At 38.1% G+C, this 22,274-nt stretch overlaps 1 protein-coding gene and 1 long non-coding RNA gene across 7 annotated transcripts; one reads left to right on the top strand and one right to left on the bottom strand.

The window, feature by feature from the left end:
• The first annotated feature begins 1,095 nt into the window (after window positions 1–1,095).
• On the top strand, window positions 1,096–13,800 carry LOC139122425 (uncharacterized). 6 transcript variants are annotated; one of them, XM_070687799.1, is made up of 10 exons: window positions 1,096–1,532; window positions 7,440–7,506; window positions 7,637–7,726; window positions 7,953–8,725; window positions 9,217–9,299; window positions 9,661–9,768; window positions 10,669–10,880; window positions 11,237–11,305; window positions 11,987–12,082; window positions 12,895–13,317. In XM_070687799.1, the coding sequence occupies exons 1-10, from the start codon at window positions 1,172–1,174 to the stop codon at window positions 13,172–13,174; spliced, it is 2,139 nt and encodes a 712-aa protein (XP_070543900.1). In that variant the 5' UTR covers window positions 1,096–1,171; the 3' UTR covers window positions 13,175–13,317. The 6 variants fall into 6 exon arrangements, with proteins under 6 accessions (XP_070543900.1, XP_070543901.1, XP_070543903.1 ...); XM_070687800.1 differs by having other exon boundaries at window positions 1,097–1,532; window positions 12,898–13,317; XM_070687802.1 differs by having other exon boundaries at window positions 1,163–1,554; window positions 12,895–13,800.
• Window positions 13,801–14,702: 902 nt separating this feature from the next.
• LOC139123391 (uncharacterized) lies at window positions 14,703–17,431 on the bottom strand. The gene is made up of 3 exons (XR_011549645.1): window positions 17,340–17,431; window positions 15,609–15,737; window positions 14,703–15,131 (listed from the first exon to the last, which is right to left on the bottom strand). It is a non-coding gene; the product is annotated as an uncharacterized lncRNA (long non-coding RNA).
• Window positions 17,432–22,274: the final 4,843 nt, after the last annotated feature.

The following is a 22,274-nucleotide window of genomic DNA, read 5'->3' as shown; positions in this document are numbered from 1 at the left end:
TTGAACATTATGAAAAAATTTACAAATTACTCAAATTTACCTGTATTCAAATAAAAACAATAATGGGAATACGCATATACTGCTACATAGAGTTTCGGGATAATAGTGAAAACGGAACGACACGGTGATTCATATACAGAAGAACAATAGAAAATGGGCTAGTCAAACTTGCCCCCCCCCCCCCATGAAATATATATTTCTGGAAAAGAAAGCTGTGATCTCCATCTACATCCATTTATTAATACATAGGATATGAAACCAAACCTCTGTCCATATTGAAATCTGTAGCTTGCTCACATCCAGTCAAAAACTTGCTTTCTCTTTAAATCCTCAATAGCGTTTGTGAAGTTCCAAGACAAAAAAAGTCAAGCTCATTGTCGATGCTCGATTTGACGATTGCAGTTAAATGTGAAGAGATTTTACTTAATTGCAGATACATATACCGGTACACGAAAACAATCCAGCTATAGTGCGTCGATCAACACACTTGTAGAAATTGTTAGTGACAACAACGGCGGCACGTGTAAGGTGGAGACTTTATTATGTGTGTGCATGCGGCCTTGTGTGAGGTGATGAAGTGATCGGCAACAAAACTACTGAAAGAAAAGTAAACCGCGATCAACGTTTGCCGATATTTTAGCATATAAATTGCATAAAAATTGTTGTAATAAATGACTGCAGGGCCAATATATTCTGGAAACTGCTGTCCAAGTACTATGATTCACCGGTACAGCAGACAAGTTTAAGTGGGGAATGTCAAATGTCAAAGGAATGACAGATAAGAAATTGATAATGGTCTCGTTTCACACCTGAAGAAAGGTGATAGAATCGATGTCGCCCAGATTCACTGAGAACAGAGAGATGTATGGTATCAGTGGATATAGAAATGGAGGTTGTTTGCTTTCCAACAGTCAGTCGATTGCTCCTCAGTCCCCCTACTGTGTTAGACCAAATTAATCCTTCCATGTTTACCGAGACCTGTTTTGTTTTGTTATAAAATCAGCCAATCGAAGGCAAATTATAAACATAGGTTGAAATTTAGAAGTACCTAAAGAAAAAAGTCTGAAATCTGTGCGTCACGTTTGCGGCTGTGTGATATGGGTCCCATACTACGGCGTCGTTGATAAGGTAACAGCTCCCAGCATGCCTCGCGCTTATCCTAACTTTTAAAATGGCGGCTTACCCATCCCGTCCAGTGTTCAAACTACCGAAACTGGTGACAGAGGCCGAAGCGAAAGCCTACAAAACGAGGGACGCAACAAAAGTGTATCTGGGAAGATCTTACCCCAGGTGGATAGATGCGAAATCCGTGAACTATAACCAAGAATCTAACGCTGTGTTTTCATTACATTTACTCGAAATTCATCGCCTATTTTGCCGAGAATGTAATCCTGTACCACATAGTGAACGGGAATGTACATGTTTACCGCAAAGTACGGGCAGGAGATCCATAGGAGAAAACTGGGAAGAAGGTCTCCAATCAACGACATTGATAGCAGCAGGACTAGGACAAGGAATCCAACGTGCAGGAAGTAATATTTCCAACACAGGAAGGTGAGTCTTTCCTGGGACGGTAGCTCTGCGTATCAGGGCTGTGTGTAGCTGCAGTACAGTAGCTCGAGGTTTTGCCTGGGTATTTGGGTCGTCCGACCCAAATACCCAGCCAAAACCTCGAGCTACTGTACTGCAGCTAGGATGTGTGTTACCGGCGTTACCGAGGAGCTACCAGCGGTTTTGTCTATGGCAATCTGCAGGGTTTTGGTGGGGTGGGAGGCCGTATAACGCCGGTAACACACAGCCCTGCTATGCAGAGCTACTGGGACGGATGTTCACCGTGTACGCACGTACACAGACTGTCACAGTGTGTGCGATATTTCTGTGTTCTCCCTCGCTTATGTTGTCGCTCGCAGTTGTTGTGTGACATGGACCCGGCATGGATTGCCATGGAACATTGGCTTTGACTGTTCCTTTTTCAATTCTCCACCACAAAAACCACTTCGATATATTTCAACAGGCTATAATTGTAACTTGTGCAGGTCACAAGCTAGCCGGACGATTTGGCAGACGGCGCTGCCATAGCCGGGCACCGTCACACGCAATACATACGCGAAACACGGTCCCTCCACAAAACGGTCAAGAAACGCTTTTGTTCAAAGGTGCTAATCACCTACACAGTTGCAACAGTCCGCGTTGCGGTGGCCGCAGGAAGCGAATGACGTCATAGGCAAGTTAGCGTCTTGTTTCAGTGACGTCTTGTGACACGGTCCCGCTCCGGTATCCTACGATTTTCAGTCAATCAAGCTACTTTATATTCATCTTTCTGCACTGTTCCGCATGTATTTGAAGACTGGTAAGAAGATGAGTAAAACAGTTTCTTAAAGATCTAGGTCACTATCGAGAAATCTTGGATGATATTTTATGGCTGAGTTCAGCCATGAGGTGATCTTGACCTACGCCATGCATTTCGGAAACACTGTGAATTTTACTCCCCCGTTTGTTTTTTCACCTTTCATCAAAAAAGTAAGTCATGCACCTCCTAACAAGGCAAAGACTTCGAAAAAATAGGGAATCGTGTTGTGTTGTTATTTTGAAACCTAATTCGACAAGAAAACTAGTCTTTTTTGCCGCGTTTATATTTTCAACAAAAAACAAAATGGCGTCGCTTGGGATCGACGAGTCGTATCTGCATTACATGGGAAAATCCTAAAATGTCTTCCTTAACTCCCTTTTGATATCGATTTAACATGATAATTCCTCAGTTCCAAACTTTGAGAGTTCGATTTGAAATTTTTAATCGTTTTCAACAAAATTCAATGCACGAAATCAAGGAACTCTTACGATGACCTTGTTTTTGCAAGGTGCTCCCGTCGACCGTGCGTCGACCCATTGAGAGTTGGCGTTATGGTAATAGTGCAACGTTTTTTCCCCCTTTTTTTCTCCTTTATCGATCGTTCAGAGGTGTCAAGTGTGTCCCTACCGATCGTTCAGTCTTCTCAAAAGTAGGCAATCAGGTTCATGACGGAATCTGTTCTTTCCTAAAGACACAAGTTACTGCCGAACCCAATGTTTTGATTTTGTCGACCTTTCGAATTCTCAGACCGCCAAATTTAGAGAATCTAGAAACCCTACAAGTGTCGCGACATTTTGGTGACATGACCTCCCCAAGCCTGGGGGCTTATGATGAACAACGAAATAGATGCTTTGCGAAATCGCGAAATAACGAAATGACAGCATTTCCACGACCCCAAAATATTTTCTTCAATAAAATCTAATATTTCAATAATGTCCGTGACCGCAGCAGTTGGTTTACTGGGTTTAATGAACGGATTAGGTATGTAATGGAATATTTTGAAGTGACTTCAATCACGGTCGAACTACAAAGTGATACATGGCGAAATCATGGGCCGCCATGAAAATATCAGTATGAACACGTACTCCCACAGTCACTACAGTAGCTATTTAGTCAGGGCAGTTGTGAAGCTTCACAAATCTCTCTCGAAATAAAGCCATAACATTTTGGAATGAGGTTTTTAATCTTCAAACACTAGCTGTCGAAACGCAGCTATCTGTTGGCGGTGAGCGTGCGTAGCTTTGCGGTAGCAGGGTTGACCTTTGATCCGCAAAGCTCTGGATGCATGGCAGGGCACAGGCAACCCAATAAGTATTACTGAGTTTTTCATACTGTTTTCTCTATCATTTTCTCTTCTTTCTTCATGCTCTGAATGATCGGAATAAATAAAATAAATGGTTTATATAACCTAACCTAGCCTCTGTGACTCTTTATTTATTTTACACTCCATTACAAGGACGTATATCTCTCATACACACATGCTGTAATTAATTAGTCAACACAACTAATTATGCTAATCCGTGGACTTATCAAGGATTTTACGGGTTGATCAACATCGCGAAAGATAGGAATGGAATACTAAAACCTATCTTTCCGATGTTGACCAACGTCTGATAAGTCCATGGATTAGCATAATTAGTTGTGTTGACTAATTAATTACAGCATGTGTGTATGAGAGATATACGTCCTTGTAATGAAGTGTAAAGTAAATAGTCACAGAGGCTAGGTTACGTTATGTAAACCATTTATATTATTTATTCCGATCATTCAGAGCATGAAGAAAGAAGAGAAAATGATAGAGAAAAGTGTGAAAAACTCAGTAATACTTATTGGGTCGCCTGTGCCCTGCCATGCATGCAGAGCTTTGCGGATCAAAGGTCAACCCTGCCACCGCATAGCTACGCACGCTACCCGCCAACAGATAGCTGCGTTTCGACAGCTAGTGTTTGAAGATTAAAAACCTCAATTCCAAAATGTTATGGCTTTATTTCGAGAGAGATTTGTGAAGCTTCACAACTGCCCTGACTAAATAGCTACTGTAGTGACTGTGGGAGTACGTGTCCATACTGATATTTTCATGGCGCCCATGATTTCGCCATGTATCACTTTGTAGTTCGACCGTGATTGAAGTCACTTCAAAATATTCCATTACATACCTAATCCGTTCATTAAACCCAGTAAACCAACTGCTGCGGTCACGGACATTATTGAAATATTAGATTTTATTGAAAAAAATTTTTGGGGTTGTGGAAATGTTGTCATTTCGTTATTTCGCGATTTCGCAAAGCATCTATTTCGTTGTTCATCATAAGCCAAGCCTGGGTGCCAAACTCTCTGCCATGGATTTTCCTGATTGAGGATCAAGTGAGATACAAATCATGTCGTGTATGGGTTTTCGTATGTTACCCACGAGAGACCGTGGTCAGCCCATCGATGGGTATTTATATACCATGGAGGTAGGAAGAGAAGGAGCCTGCACGAGAAATAAATGGATTAACCACCATTGTATAATGCCCTGATAATCCTGTTATCTCCTTTCTTATCCTCGCTTTAGCCGGTCCTGCTAGGCCGCCTAGTCACATAACTGTCAAATTTAATGAGTTCGAAATATTTTTTATCGTGGATTTGAATCGAATGCGTAGACTAAAAATACTGTGACAGCACATGCGCAGTTGATGCATTTGAACACTACAGGTTATGTAACTCGTCGGAGGACCAGTTTCAGATCAGCCGGACGCATAAAAAATCGAGTACGGAAACATTTGTTCGTCTCTACAGCTTATTTACAAGTCACACTACTTATACTCTTTTCGGGGGTTTCCGCAAATTTCCGCAAAAAAAGTCGACATTGTTTTGAAAGAACGTAACCTTGGGTTGTTGATAGTCATATCAGGTTGACGTTGCGACGCGTTGCGTTTCTGTAATTGAAGTCAGAATTTCAGTCACTTTGCCGACCGGGTTCAGTGATTAGCATAATGTAGCATCGGGAGTCTGTGTTACGTCCATGCTGATAGTAAGTCGCTATGGTACCTATCTTATTTATCGTTTATTAAACATTGCAACTTTGTAGATACTACTAAATCCATGTCGTATTGACGATAGGGTATTCTATTCAGTACATAATTTTCTCCTTGCCGTCGAACCATGGATTGCTAAAAGGTCAAACTAGCTGTGTCCGTAGTCGAACTTGCCACGCTTGCTAATTTGTTTCCAGTGTTTTGTGTCATTTCCTTCAAATTCAGAATACTTAAAAGTTCAAAGTTAAGAAAAATCGTCGATCAGATCGCCCACTTCACTGATTCAGTCATCACATGTCAGTTCGCGGAAGACGCTATACTTGTGTTAGCGCATGCGTACTTTCTATCCGACTATTCCCGAAGAACATCGAACCGTATCCGAACCGGCATAATCCATTTATGGGATTACCCGGGCAGATGCGTCATTGTTTGCTTAGCAAACAAGCGGCATGTTTCATCTCCCTCAAAGGAGACAATAGACGTGCAGGCTCCTTCTCTTCCTACCTCCATCTCTTCCTACCTCCATGTATATACAAACTGATTGTATCGGTTGCTACACTGTGGACATTGGAAGACCACGCAAGGCTTGGGTTTTGCAGCAGTACGTGTCGACGCAGGATTTTTATTTTCCAAAATGAACTCCCAATCAACATGGGAAGTCAAAATTGACGAAATCGTCTCCGAAATTGTACATAGTTCACGCTGCGTGGCAGGCAGATGTAAATAAACTTTGGCCTTTAGACGCATGCGCAGACAATAATCAGAATGCATTCTGGAAGAATTAAGTTTCTGCTTACGATAATTTTATGCACGTAACTGTTAACACCTCCCGCCGCACGCGTGATAATCCGGGATTATCCCCATCAGTAAAATCAACAGAAAGCCCAATCGAAACCCGGACTATAACAAAAGAAACTGGTGGCGTTTCTTGACCGTTTTGTGGAGGGACCGTGCGCGAAACTTTACATGACTGTTGACACTTTGTGAAATTTAGGTGTCAAGAATCCACGTGTATGGCGATGTGGTAATAATCTAATGAAGTACATAATTTCTAAGTTGATTTTGAACAAATCGATCAATCAATCAAAACGTGTCCCAAAAAGTTGGATTCAGTCCATTTATATTTCATTTGTTGATTTGTTGTTGTTGTTGACATTATTGGAAATTACTTTGTGCAAGTAAGCTTATATTGTAGAAAAGTGTCTCCGTGTTCAACAGATTACAAAATGACCAGTTATTGTTGACTATTTTTTGTAGTTTTCCTACACCAATTAAAAGCAGGGAATCAGGTAATTGTATGTGCAAAAACAGAGTGTGTGTGTGTGTGTGTGTATATATATATATATATATATATATATATATATATATATATATAGTTATATATATAGTTATATAGTTATATATATAGTTGTAATGCACATTTACATTTGTTTGGAAACAGAGCTCAAATAAAGACTATAAAATTGACCAGGATAACTCAATTTTGATAATCTACTGTAAGCAATTTTACATATGTTTTGGCAAGTAAAAAGTGAACTTGCCAAAATGGCATTTGCAAGAGTCACATTTGAGCCACACAAGAAAATATATAAGAACACATGCAGATAAAAATAAGTTGCATATTTTGACTAGCCTGTTGATTAGAAAACCAATTTTCATTGCTTTGTAAACAGTAAATGAATACTGAAATTTTTCCTTTTAAAAACTTTAAAATCTGGATGGTATACATAATGTATTTCTCCTTTTCAATGGAGGATTAATTTGCATGCATTTCGTATATCAGAACTGTTAGCATGCTGTGTAGATCATTTTGATTTTTATGTTTAAAATTTTACAATAATTTCAATCAATTATTTTACCTTTTTATGGGTATGTACTATACATTCCTGTTTTTTAATCATAAATAACACTTTATATTATTAATTAATAATCTAATAATTTGCTTATACTTTTATGGGCAGACTATCAATGTACTATCGAAAGAGAATTATGGTACTACACATACAACAATGAAATACAATAGAATACTTTGTGTATATTGAACAAATGTCAAATTTTATTTGTAATTTCAGATTCAAGATTTCTTCCTCTTGCATCGTCTACTCCTATGCAAGTAAAATCATGTGGACAATCTGTGAGGTACGATACTTGATTTTTTCACTGAAATAAATGTTGCGTTGCTATTTCACAGTGATATCATTAGCATCTACTCTTAAATTTCGACTGATATTATAATGTATTTATAATATTTTATAATTACTTGTACCAGAATTGACTGTGACAGTGAATCTGAAGACACACATACTGCCAGTGAAGATGAAGACGAAAGAGAGTTTGCGGTCTCTTTCAGAACTCTAGGGTAAGTTACCCTCCTTGGGGTGCTGATACATTTTATTATCTTTTTTCCCTGGATGTAAATGTGAGCTAGCTACTCAATGTCAACTTTCCAGGCAAATATGTTGATTGATCTCTCTGAGTTCCTTTGTAGTCTTTTGAACTTAAAAAATGCACGCTATACTAATTTGCAGTTGTTGTTGTTGATATTGGCTATTAGTAAATTCATACTTATTCAATCATTTCTTCAGAAATGACAAGAACATATCGCTTGAGGAAGTTGTCTTTGATACAGAACAGTATGGAACAGATGACAATGGTGCTGCAGAAGCTGGAGACGATGTGACCAATGCCATGGATGTAATTATTGCAAAGAAGTGCCTGGCTTTTGTTCCATCAATACTTAACTTGCTGAAACGTGCCTATGGGGATATGTGTGCTCGGCAGGGATGTCAAAGAAGACTTTTATACAGTACAACAACAGTAGGCACTGCACTTACTGTTGTTTGGAGTTGTTCTGCAGGTCATCTTGGTGGAAGATGGCAGTCTCAACCTCGTTTTGATGGCATCTTTGCTGGCAACCTACAAACTGCTGCCTGTATCTTACTGTCTGGGAATAGCTTCAGAAAGATTGAACTGCTCTTTAGGTTTGCCAATATAGCTTGTATCTCTGCCAGTACATTTGTACGGGTACAAAAACTCTATGCTGCTCCCGCCATTCAGAAGTACTGGGAAGCCATGCAGTTGGAGTTAACAGGATCTTTTCATGGACAGAAGGTGGTTCTGTGTGGAGATGGTCGTAATGACTCACCAGGACACTCAGCCCAGTATCTGTCATATAATGTGGGTGACACATCCAAGCAGGTTATTCTCCACACAGAGACTGTTGATGTGCGAGAAGTTAATGGAAAAAGTCCAAATATGGAACGTTTGGGCTTTGACAGATCAATGGATAAGTTGACAGGAATGCTGGACATTGGAGAAATGATAACTGACGCTCATACACAGATAGCAGCAGCCATGCGTAAGTTGTGGTCAACATGTATATTGTTAGTTTGTGACTGCTTTATTTGAAACACCAATTTTCACTGTATAAAGGGAACTATGAGCACACTTTTTATTTGACTAAACACCACACTCTAGTATACACTGTTAGTGTGTGCTCCACATATCACCTAAATTTCAGTGTAGTGGTGTATAAATGCACACAACCAAACACAAACTTTCTGTAAATGTGTACAAAGTACAAGAATGGTACAAATGGTAATGGACAGATTTCTCTAAACTGTAATCATGCAATCTTTGTCTCTGTATTGCAGTGCAGCTATTATGCAACAGTCTTCAGACAATTCTGTTTGCAATTATCATGAGCAAAGTGTGTAATTTGATTATCTGCCCAGGGTGTCATAATTCTGGTCTTTAAAATATATAGTGTTATACAATAACAGCATTTGTTCATCCACTGAATTATATATGTTATGTTATGTGGACTAAGCATTTTTTACCAAATTTCAGGACACTGTGAAAAATATTCAGAAATCAAGCATTCTTGGGACATATGGCATGGGGGCAAAAATATCCACAAGAAAATCTTAGAGGTGAGATAGTGTTAGATTTTATTTACATGATAGTGCATTGCGAACCTACTGGTAATATTGTTCATCAGATATGTTTATTTTCAGTATTTGATTATCAAATTTAAATGTAATGTGAAAGAAAACTTGTTACACTTTTAACTTGCAGTATTTGTTAGCTTTATAGTATTTGCTAATGAAAGTTGACATTCTGAGTGGAAAGTTTCATTTATTACAGCAATAGACTGCTAATAGGTGCAAATAGTCATGAAGCTTTTCATTGTAATTTTAAAAATGTAAATGAAAATATTTTTGAAAACCAGACTCTTTCTTTCCAAAGTAAAACAAAAAACAAAATCTTTAACGTTGTCTGATTTTTTGGCAGGCATCCAAACAAAGAGCTTGCAAGGATCTACTACCCTGGGCAAATGCATTGAGGAATCATTTTTGGTATGCTGCAAAGGAATGCAATGGCAGTGAGAGAAAGATGAAGGTATGTTGTTTAATGCTGATTTTGTTTCCTGCAATGACAGGGCTCGAAATTAGCAGTAGTCTTGCATCCACAGACTACCAACTTTTCTCTGGGGCTACCAAAATCCATTAAATGGTAGCCCACAGGGACTACCAAAGCCAGGGACATGAAATTCAGTCAGTATTTGGCGTGCCATGTCCGGTCTGTCACTTTAGGACCAGCTAAATGCAGTCAAACCCAGCTGGACAAAGAAAGGCCTGAAGAAGACGACCATGCGGCGGAACTTTACAACAAAGTTTATATATCTGTACTGCCATACTTGAATGACAGGCACAGGAAGTGATAGCCAATGAAAATGCATTTTGTTGCATTTTGATCATAATATATCAATCACAATTACACAGAAATTATATCCCTCGCCCCTACAGAAAGCCCATTGTCTATTTTTAGACTTGCTACAATATGTCTCAGTGCTGAGAATGTCGAATCATTGTCATGACGACTATCAGAATTTGCATACAACTCTGAGAGTGAATTTTGAGTTGTCAATAGGTCACCAAACTTTTGAGTATCACTAACGTCCATTATACCTGTTTCCTTTGGTATTAAAGGTGTGCAATATTCATAGCAAATGACTAGAAAATTCACTTTGTCGGCAGAATCTTGAAAAATTATAATATTTTATTTCTGGTTAACGAAAAAAGATATCCCTGAACTAAAGTATGCATGGGCTACCAACCAGTCACTGGGCTACCAACTTCAGAAAATGGTAGCCCAAGTGAACTACCAGGGAAAAAAGTTAATTGCGAGCCCTGAATGATTCTTCACAGGCTCACAGATACCCTGCAACTGGCAGTCCTCAATTTATGTTAATTTTTATAATACTTATGCAAGTTTGCATTTCTTTGTATATTCTTTCAGGCCATTTGGTTTGGCATACTTCACCATGTAGTTGATGAACATGAGTGGATTCTCAATCATGATGGAACATATGGAAAGTGTGGACATGGTCCGCTCAGTGATGGTGAACGAATACCATGGTTGATAAAAGGGTCACCGTCACATGTAGCACTGCGAAAGATTGTAGAAGACAAGCGTCTAATGAAAAATATCCCTTACTATGTCAACTTTCGGTAAAAGTTTATATTCTGTAGTAATGAAAATTTTGTCACTATCACTGCAATGAAAATTTTCAAAGTTCACAACATACATGCCACTTATGCAAGTGTCAAAAGTAGTATGCTAAGAAATTTATTTGTTGTGATTTTGCTGTGAAATCAGTATTTGTCATTCCATATCACCAGTACCCATAACAAGCCTGTATCACTTTACCACACAGCTTGATTTACATCGACATTTACACAGAAACAGCATTTCATTCAAAAATATACAAGTGAAAAACTATCTTGCTTGTTTTGATCTAGGATGTGTATGATATTTAGCATTATTACTGTATGCAAATTTTAAATGTATCCTTTTTTCATTTCAGACATACTGGATTCTTAGAATCTTTCCACAGCCATCTTTTGATGTATGCACCAAAGCGCCTTTCATATTCGTAAGTGTTTATTGCTTGTTTCCTCAAAAATTTAAGTCCAAACTGTTACATTACACTGAAATGTAGCGTTCACAGGGTTTAAGCTGTATTGCATGGAACATACTGTTGTTTAGTGGGATATGTCAGTATTGTCAGATGACACAAGATAGTACAAATAATCTTTGGTGAATCATATTACTTTGAATTTTATAGTTATAGAATCTCATGGAAAGCACATTCTACCAATATAAGTAAACTCTTTGTTTTGTGTCAAATCAAAATTATGAAAGGTATATGGCCAAGAAGATCAAAGCATACTCTTACAGTTCACAATATTTGACAAAGGTTTTAGTTAAGGAATAAAGCTAAGCTGTACTTCCCTATCAAAATTCAGTGTGTGTGGTCATTCTTGGCAGCATAAAAATGTACCTACTTCAGTATTATACACTTTCTACTGTAGTGTGCATGAATACCATTCCACTAGTGTATGTGGATCATTCCTTTTGATCATGAATTCCGGAAATGTTTTCTACATACGTTTTTCGGAGACGATGACATTTCCACTGACCTATTGATGGAAATATCATTTATAAGTGTAAGTGGAGATGTTATTTCTATTCTCTTACCACTGTAAGTCTTATTATTGTAATCTCGTATCAGGAATGTATTATTCACCAATATCCATCTTTACAAATGTTTCAGTTTTGTTGGCTACAAAGCACGGACAGTGTTGGCTGCTATAGACTTCAACAAACATGCAAATCGGCAGAAAGAAGTTGCAGTAGATGGACAACCAAGGTAATGTACCTGTACACTCACTGTCATTTTCAAGGTTGCCAAAGCTTTTAAAGCTGTGGTGTCTTTGAGTCTTCCAACAAACCCAACTTAGAATGTATTTGTTTAACTGCTCTTGCTGAGTTTGGACATTTTCACATCTGAAAGTGAATTCATTCTTCAGCAGTAAACCATGTTCATTGTACATGCATGAGTTTGTTGACAGCTGAATACTATGCACTTGATCTAAGTGTATTGATTGGAAGCAGAAACAACACTCAACACGTGTCTTTTCATTATATGTGTGTTTATGACTTTTTTCGTTTGTGAATTCATTTACATGTTTGTGTTTGGTCATGTATGTGTATGTGTTTCTGGTATTTATGTTCAAGATATGCATTCAGGTTTGTGCATGATGTGTAATTTTCCTATGACTAATTGCTAGCCACTATTGAAGCCTCAGGGATGGGGGGTGGGGGCACTCTTGATATTTTCATATGGGGGTGTGCCACCTGAGTTCAATACATATACCCATGTATATTCAAAAAATATGACCAATTGTTAGGAATTTCTTTGACAAATTTGGGGAATTTTCACCTTTATTCTGTTACATGTGAAGGTTTGCCTTTTTATCAAACAAAGTTTAGGGGTTTTTGTATGAAAAATCAACCCATAATTAGAGATTTTTTCAGAAAAATTAACCCATGTTTAGGGATTTTTTCATGAAAAAGTTACCCATTTGGGTGGCACATACACATACACCTTTTCTATGGGAGTAACCCCCTCCCTGAATAGAACCAAGGTCAAATCACTGATAATATCATTACATTCTTTAGCAGGTACTATTGCAAGTATTCAAAGATGTCAAAGAGGTTTTATCCAGTACCTGTGGTAGCCAAAAAGAAGTATGACTACACAAATGACATTCAGCAGCAGATTTTTGAAATGCGCCTTGGAGTAGAAGGTCATTTATCTCAATATGTTCCACCAGCTGAAAATGATCCCTGTCATCTACATACCAGACTGTCAATGATGAACCCTCCAAATATTGCTGACTTAGTAGAGGCTCATAAGAGCAGGTTTGCGAAGTCCACAACATCAGAAGAATCCATCTAAAGGAGATCTATCTCAGATACGAAGGAACATCTTGCCTTATACATTGGACATTGGACTCTCAATAAACACAGATTCAGCAGTTTACATTTGTGAAAATGACAACTTACACTTTTGTGCACTAGTAAGAATGCACATGTTGTATAATAGTTTATGTGACAGTTTCTGTAGGAAATATTCTATTTTCTTGTCAAGATTGTCAAAGTTTCTCATCCAGTGTGTTGTTCCTGAACAACAAAAGACAACATAGACAAATAGACAAATGTCAATCTATCATAAAACATGATTTATTCTCATGCATTTGAGCATTGCAGCAGATACACATGCTACATTTTCTTTCGAAAAGGAGTAAAATTCACCAAAATAAACTCAATGTGTTGGCATCATCTGATAGTTTCTACGTTTGATATGACATTGAAACAGTGTTTTGTCATAAGGACAAAACAGAATGTCAGAATTTTCACAAGTCCATACTAAATGCAGCCAAGTGTTATAGCATCATCTTTTAACAAAACAAAAATCTCTATATGGTATTGAAATACCCTGTTCTTGATCTGTATATGCAACTATATTGGCTATGGAATTTGTTGGTGTTAATTCACTGGTTTGAATAAAAACTAAAAATCTAACTGTTTGTTCACTAATGTCATGGATTTATTACAACAGTGTATCAAAAGCAACATTTATCTTTTTGCACCATAATGTTGATTTTGAACAACCATGTATGACCAGAAGTACCAGGATGTAAGATCAAGAGTGGTTCATGAAATCAAAAGTGGCACTCAACCCTAACTGTCACTAAGAGATGTATAACGAAGTACAAAAAGAAAATAAAACAAATAATTTTACAACAGCATAGAACTTCCGTTATATATGGCAGCAATGACAATTTTTTTTAAGGAGAAATGTTGCATACACGGCAGGCAATTGTGCATACATGTATCACTGAAAAAATAGCTGTAAACATTTTACTCACAAAATATAAAGTGGTCATGGTATCAAGTAAACACTCATTTCAAAATGTCACCACTTTTTGATAACAAATTTCCAAACAAGCAGTTTTGGAAAGATGAATTTTGATGTACACAGAGTTTACATGTGTCATGAATATGTAGGGACTGCTATCATGTTCTGGGGAATACAAAACTCTTTAGGGTTGGTGAATTTTTGCCGTGCATGCATGCATGCATATGTACATACACTGACACATGTATACATCTTTACATCATACAAATATGCCTGCATCATGCATGTATGCACACATACATGCATGTATGTGTGTAAGTAAATATGTATGAATGTGGCAGTGTATATACATATGTATGGTGTGTGTACATACATATACATACAGACACACACAAATATATGCATTTTAATCCTATGCAAACAACTGTTGTAATTGTAGATATAAACACCCTTTCTTGAAACTCAATGGTCAGTTAATAAATTTGCCCTAGTCTTGTATTTCTCCATCCCTATAGCCAACATTTATGTTATTTGGACTTGGAAATTTTCTTCTGATCGACCAAACACAACATGAAGGGACAACACGGCGGTTCCCAGCACCCAGCCTGCCATGTTGCCAGTAAATATACTGTCGATATGCAAAGTGACGAAAACAGGCGTTGTCTCTCTGATGTTCCTCAGCATATGTGTCTGCATTCCAACGCATTGCCAGTTCCAAGACATTTGCGTCAAGGACAAGGTAGTTGAACAAGCCTTTGTAAGTGATGCATCCTTGGCTTTGACGTGTAGCGCAGCATTTTTTCTCTGCCTGTGTGGGCATTTTCTGACACTGACCACACTTGCACCATGGAGAACTGGAGCCGGGGTTAGGTCCAGGTTGAGGAGCCGGGTAAGGTAATTGTTGCTGCAAATCAGCCCATGCTCCAGGCTGTCGCCTTAGCAGTTCTAATGTCAAACATTCCAATTCTTCTTTGGTTTTTTGCTGTACAAATTCCTGAAAGTTTGTAAAATCAAAAAGTTTAACTAAAAATTTGAATTACACATGTTTAAGCCAAATATCAAAATACACTATAGTTTTGATGATTAATGTACATTTTGGTGTGTCATGTGCCAAGTTTAAAAGATTTCCAATCCTTTACCAAAAGTGGCATGGGCATATATTTGAAACTCACATTTTGCAGACAAATTTGTTTTTCTGAGCAAGCAACAAATCAACATCGACACACTTTGCTCTGTCAAAGTCTGGGCAAAACTGCTCTGTTTATTGAGTAACTTGAAATAATTCTAATACATTTGATAGATGATTATCAAGGAAAGCAGGCATTTTATCAGGAAATCACAAAATGTAAGAACAAATTATAAAATTCATGAGCACTCTAATGTGACAAAATTTACACAATGTTGCAAAAATTCAAATTCATATCGAGTATATCAAGCAGTATTTTATATATATCAATAATAGGTCAAACACCTTCATTTGTCTTTCATTTTCTTCCATCATTTCTTCTGCTGTTAGATGGTGAGACTCATGACTTTCCCTAGACCTTTTCCGTGATGTGTCGGCTGATCTGTCCTCCTCATCTTCTTCTGATGTTGAGTCCTGCACAAACAATATCATCACAGACTGCATGTAAATGTCATAAACACATGTCATTCAGAAAAAAATCATGGGTACATCTGCTGACATCATAGTAAAGGGCTCATATTTTATTCCTAACTTTGTATTACTTTCATTGGGAGAATTATCTCCTACGCGAGGGGTTGGTTGTGTTGTTGTTCTTGAAATGGTGTTCCCTCCATGAGATACCACTTCTGATGAACAGTATACACATATTGACTGGCCATGAGGGCAACAGCATACGTCTGTACCCCGAGGGACTGTGAGTCACCCCCAAAAACAGACTGTTTCCCGAGGCCGTAGGCCGAGGGAAACAGTCTGTTTTTGGGGGTGACTCACAGGCCCGAGGGGTTAAAGACGTATGCTGTTGCCCTCATGGCCAGTCAATATGTGTTTTGTAACACATCTCATCCGTAGCCATGCATAAGAACGTACTATACACAAAACTTGCCTCATGTAGGCCTATGATGTAATATATTGGAGTGGTTCAGTAAGAAAACGTTTTTCCTAACAGGATCGCAATACTTCTGCAAAACGTTCAATGCACCTTTGATTATAGTTTTCGTCCGTTTCGAGTCCTTTTGGAAACCAAAGTATTCAATTCTTCTTCAGAAAATAGGATAAACCAAAAAAATTCTCGACTATCATTTCGATCGGCCGCAGACGACATCTTTGTTCACATTCCGGTCCACGCACGCGTCAATGTCGTTTTTGACGTCAGCGGGCATCATTTTTCGGAACTGATGCCTGGCAGGCAACAGTTCCAACAAATGATGCCTGATGACGTCGTTTACGTGGATCAGCACAAAAAGAATGCATCCCACGTGACTATCAACTGGCGAATTAGAATACAGACTGCGGATGAGGTGTGTTACAATTAGCATTGACTTTCACTTACTGTATTCAATTTCTCATTGATCAAGTCCCTAAAATACTGATTTTTATGCATGTGTCCAGTTGTGGCGTATCTGCCATTAGTCTGTCTGTACAAAACTCAGAAAATTACAGAATAAATACAGACATGTTTGCTTTTGCGTCCCAAACACTGGTAGCCACAGGCTCTTGACTCAATGCAGGCGAACCGCTAGCCGTCACTGATGCAATACAGTGACGGCTAGCGGTTCGCCTGCATTGAGTCAAGAGCCTGTGCTGATAGCAATGGCGTGAGTTTTGTGAAGGGCAACATACCACACAGAACAGCACGGGTCTATAGCTCTGTACTTATCTGGCACATAATCCTACATGATGTTCAAACCCTCTACCTTATTGTCGCTGCACAAACGCAACGTCGTGATATGTAAGTCGCTTTCAGGCTGCATTAGTCTCCTCTGCCAGCGTATGCACCAAACGCTACCGCGGTTTCTGCATTCACTCTCGATCTCGTAGACAGTTTCAAAGTGGTATAAAGAAAGCCCGTACGTACGCACAGAGGCTTGTAGCCCACAACCAACTGCATTTTCAGATCTTAGTGCACCCTTTCTGAATAAAACAAGCAAGTTTAGGATCAGGACCCCATAAGAATATAGTGCGCAGACAATAAAAGACACTGAATCATCTGAAACAGCAGTGAACTCTAATACTTACGTACGGGCAGTCTGTTCATACATGCACGTTTTTTTCCGCAAGTGCAAGCTCTATTGCAGTATTCATCCATGCTTTTGCATGGACATGCACCCCGTCCCCGTTTCCGAGTGCACACTCCTGAACAGTTGCACGACCTTGGCTCATTTACTCTAAGAAGGGCTTCTTCCACCTCTGTCAGTGCGAAGCTTCCATCGGCCGTCGCCATGTTTTGGGGAAAATTAATGTTTGTACCCTTACCAAATTATTTGGCCTTCCAGTGCACCCCAGGTGCACCTGAAAGGCATCTCAAAAACACCTGATAGCCTTTTATACACTCCACATACACTTCGAGGGCACCACATCAAAAGCTGCTGTGTTTGGGGTGTCTAGGCAATCCCACCACAGACACACCTGTTGTAGTTGACTCCACTCCAAATACACCTGCCCAGAAAAGATCACTATAAACCCCACCCCAAATACACCAATACGGGAACTCAGAATTATCACTGGCATAATAATACACCACAAAACCACCTCCTTTTGACTCTGAAATTTCCAGAAGTGGTTGGCCCACCACAAACCCACCAAATCTGGACTTAGATTTGTTTTCAGTCATCATAGCACACTACAAAACCACCTCCTTTTGACTCTGAAATTTCCAGAACTGGTTGGCCCACCACAAACCCACCAAATCTGGACTTAGATTTGTTTTCAGTCATCATAGCACACTCCAACCACACCTCCTTCAGACTTAGAAATTTTCTCAACCGGTTGACCCCTAAAGGCGCCCAAACTTGACAATATGTGTGCCACATAAATTCTGCAATAACTAACGGCCAAACATCATCTGGAGTATATTGGTTCAATTTTTTTGACAAAACGCCATGTATAAACACTGCCAACAGATATGCCAATCTAAATAACAGTAAAAACTTCACTTTCATTCAGTTACAGGTACATGTATTCCCATGGCAAATAAAAGTAAATGTCATTGTCATGACCTAAAAACAAAAGAGCTGTGTAATATCAAGGACTTTGCAGTGTTAATACAGCAGTATTAATACTGTACATTTTGAGGTACAATTAATAAGATAACACAAGCAACAAAATGAGCTTTAACTTTTATTCCTTAACCCCTTGACTACCTATGGCGCCGGATATATCCGGCGCCATATTGAATTACCATATACCTTGAGTGCCGGAAATATCCGGCACAGTTGAATAGGCGTATTTGCTTCGTTTTTGTCGCTAAAAATCCCGTAATTTCGGCGTCGGCACGCAGCGCGACTAAGATTTATGTATTCTGATCTGGCCTGAATGTGATTGCGCCCCCTTACGTCCGAGTATGGCCAAAATCCGGAAGCAAATGTCGTGACCCATGACCTCGACCCTGAAAGGTCAGGCTGATCACAGAAACGTCACGCTGATTGATTACAGTTTTCAGAAGTACGGAAGATCGCGAAGATGTTTATGGTTTGTTTTTTTAATGAAATGAAATGTTTATTTATTGAAAACAAATGATTTATATGTAAATATGTTCTATTAACAGCAATATTCGTGAATGAAACTAGAGGAAATACAATTTTTACTATAAGCCAGTGAAATTTTATAGCAGCCATATTATCAATATGACTGGTCACATGACTGGTCATGTGTTTGGTCATGTGATACGTTGTTCCCTAAAATGTATTTTTAAATATTGTGAATTATTTTTTGATAAATCATAACTATTTTAGATGCATCTTTCTGCAAGGAAGACATAAAGCAGGTGTTTACAAATATAAAATGTGTTGATTTTCAAATACGGAATCATGTCAGATGCTGATGTTTGTGGTTCATTTACTCTGCCTTTTGTGAGAAAAATCTTAAATAGGTACATCTATAAATAAAGTAAAGGGTAGTTATTATTACACATATGTAAAGACAATGCCATGAAAATTGCAACTGTATCCAAATTTGCGTCATTTTTTTATTCAAAATACGTCCTGATGCTTCAAATATTCATATTCTTTGCCAACTCTGGTCACATGATGTGTCATGTGATCAGTCACGTGACCTGGAAATACAAAACTTATGTATGAAAAAGTGGGAAATTTCATGCCGATTCAGAAAATATATGGTTTATTGGTACGTACTTAATTTTTACTCTAAGCAGTGTTCATGCAATGACCACACCCAAGATTTTATCACTATTAACATAAGGGGCCTGGTATATAGGAATACATTGACCTTGGTAGTCAAGGGGTTAAATAGCTGCAAAAATACACAATTAAAATTTCATTATAATATGAACATATGACATTAAGATCATCACTAAGAAACGTGACAACCAAAGCTATCAGAGTAGTGTTATGAGAAAAGAAAACTGGCCAAAATTGCCCTAAAAATACAAAATTGCAGATTTCATCGTAATTTAAACATATCACATTTAGTTCATCAGTAAGAACCGGTATATCAAATATTAAATGTATCAGAGAAACAAATGTTTTGACCAAAGTTCACATAGATCGGATCAAAAATGCAAAATTCTAGATTTCATCATACTTTGAATATACTTGATTTTGCTCATCCCTGTGAACCTGTATACCAAATATAAAGCTTTCAGACAAGCGGTTTTGGTAAAATAAATTTTGACCAAAAATGAGACAGAGAAATTGTCTTAAATATACAAATTTTCATATTTCTGCTAAATAACAATATATCTTACAAGTCATTGACAATGACATAGTCGCCACTTATAATAGGAGTATTAGTCTTGATTGGGCAGGGAAATGTGGTCATTAAAAAGTATCACTGGAGTGTATATGTTGAGATCTATGGGCACAATGTCGTTGTTCCCAATTTAAAACAAAGAAGGCATGTCTAAGTTATGGTTCTCAATCGGTAAAAAAGATCAGACCTCTAGCGGTATTGGCCAGCCAAGAAATACATATGCGCATAATAAATGAGGTACAAGATGGGACATCTTAAGGTCTAATATCCTATCAAAATTGGAGGAATAGAACTTGTGGTTACTGAGTTATGCATATATATATGTATAATCAAGGTCAAAGGTCATCGAGGTCACGTGACATTTTGAAAAAAAAATTGTATTGCTAATTAATCCCAATATGCCATAAAAATCAGACCTCTAGCTCTATTCGCTTGCCCAGAATTAGATATGTGCATAATTAATGAGGTACAGCGTGAGTAGTAAGTATTTATTCCCAACTGGGACAAATAAGAATTTTTTACACCATTTTATTCATTTATCTAAAGGAAGTGAAGGAAAAATTAACCATCCATGTAACTAAAGTATGACTCTGACCTATATATTAACTCACGCACGACAGCTGGCGCAGCAGTGCATTGTCCTGAACTAAGCAGGGAAATTCCCTGCTGAGTCAGGGCATTCACATTCCAAATGGAACTTGCGCAATACACTAGCTATGACTCACCCCCACTATCAAAACGGAACGACATTCTCATTTGTTAGATAGATTCTGACTGAGATGTACCGGGGCCGTACAGGAGCTATTACAAAGACCCGTATCGGAGCTGATTCTCGTTTCTGGATGTGAATTTTATCTGCTGGCTGTTCCCTTTTCACTATGTTGGAGTCGTCGGAACGAGATTTTCCCCTACCGGAACCATAGGGATGTTGCGCAATACCCCTATCAGGACGCAGCAGGGCTTTCCAGGAATTTCGCAATACCGCTTTCGCAATACCGTTCTGGTAGGCTTCGAATGTTGCTTAGCAACTTGTGATGTCATGTTCAATGTCTGTTATTCTACAGTTTTCAGAAAAATTTTCTGTGGAATTTTTTCTGAACGACTCTAGTTCCTATCGGTACGAACTTGTTCACCCGATAGATAAAATTTTAGAATTTTCCTCTGAACTTAAAATATGTCGGAAGACCATTACTTTAAACAATATGAGACGTTTTAGATAAATGGTACTGATATCTAAAGTGTAAGTAGTTGTATCTTTTTTAACAAATGAAATGTTGTCGGAACTACTTTCTTCCCCTGTCGGAACGTATGAGTAAAAATATCTAAATCTTTTCGATCTTTATCAATAGTTATGAAAATAGTGCAACTCGTTCTTGAATCTGTTTTATAAAGCAATATTTCCTATTAAATCATCAAACTCGTCTCCGTAGCCTAATTTTATACATTTGATAACAACTGTACCATGCTCAATTATTTTCATATTATTTGTCATCTGTTGATTTACAGTCTGTAAATTTAATTCAGCCACCTCCTCCCCCACACTTTTCAGACCCAGTTTCTTTAAAGTGGTGTCCCAAAATAATCTTACTGGAACCCTGCTAGCTGTATATGAACAATAATTCTCACCATTATTTATCCACCTTCTTAGAGTATTATCTGAGGACATTATTGTATTAAGAGGACTAATTTTAAGATGAATAGGTATACCGAGAAGTGTAATGTATGGGTTATTAGGTTTAAGATAAAGGCGAAAATCAGACAATTTATATTTGTTAACATTGCTATCAAAATAAATCACATTCGGAGTCCCAGGCAGTTCAGCAACACCTCCTGCAATTTCACTATCCAATATATCTAAGATGTTACGTGGTACATTATAAGGCATGAATTTCTGATTATCCACATTCCACGTCAGTGCAAAAGGAGTAGGATCGTTTGAAGCCTTTGTAGCATCAATTACAGTTTCATCTACGTCTTTAAGTTCAGAAAATTCTACAGAATGTATGTGTTTCTGTGCTGTCGCTGGCGATAACACGAATTGTTTCTCGCGGTCCTTGTAACGAAGGACGTAATCCTTATTATGATTACTTGCTATCTTAGTATTATTGTTAACTTTAACATCACTTAAATCTTCAAGCTCAAGATTTTGTACACGAATTGTACCTAACCCGAAGTTAATTGAATCAGACATAATTAACCTATATACAGTAAAAATTAAAATAATATACAACGTACAACGATGAT

The sequence above is a fragment of the Ptychodera flava genome, chromosome 22 (assembly GCF_041260155.1).
Source record: "Ptychodera flava strain L36383 chromosome 22, AS_Pfla_20210202, whole genome shotgun sequence".
In the NCBI taxonomy this organism is placed as follows: domain Eukaryota; kingdom Metazoa; phylum Hemichordata; class Enteropneusta; family Ptychoderidae; genus Ptychodera; species Ptychodera flava.
The sequence above is the reverse complement of the archived record's forward strand: the minus strand, read 5'-3'. Positions and strand labels throughout refer to the sequence as shown.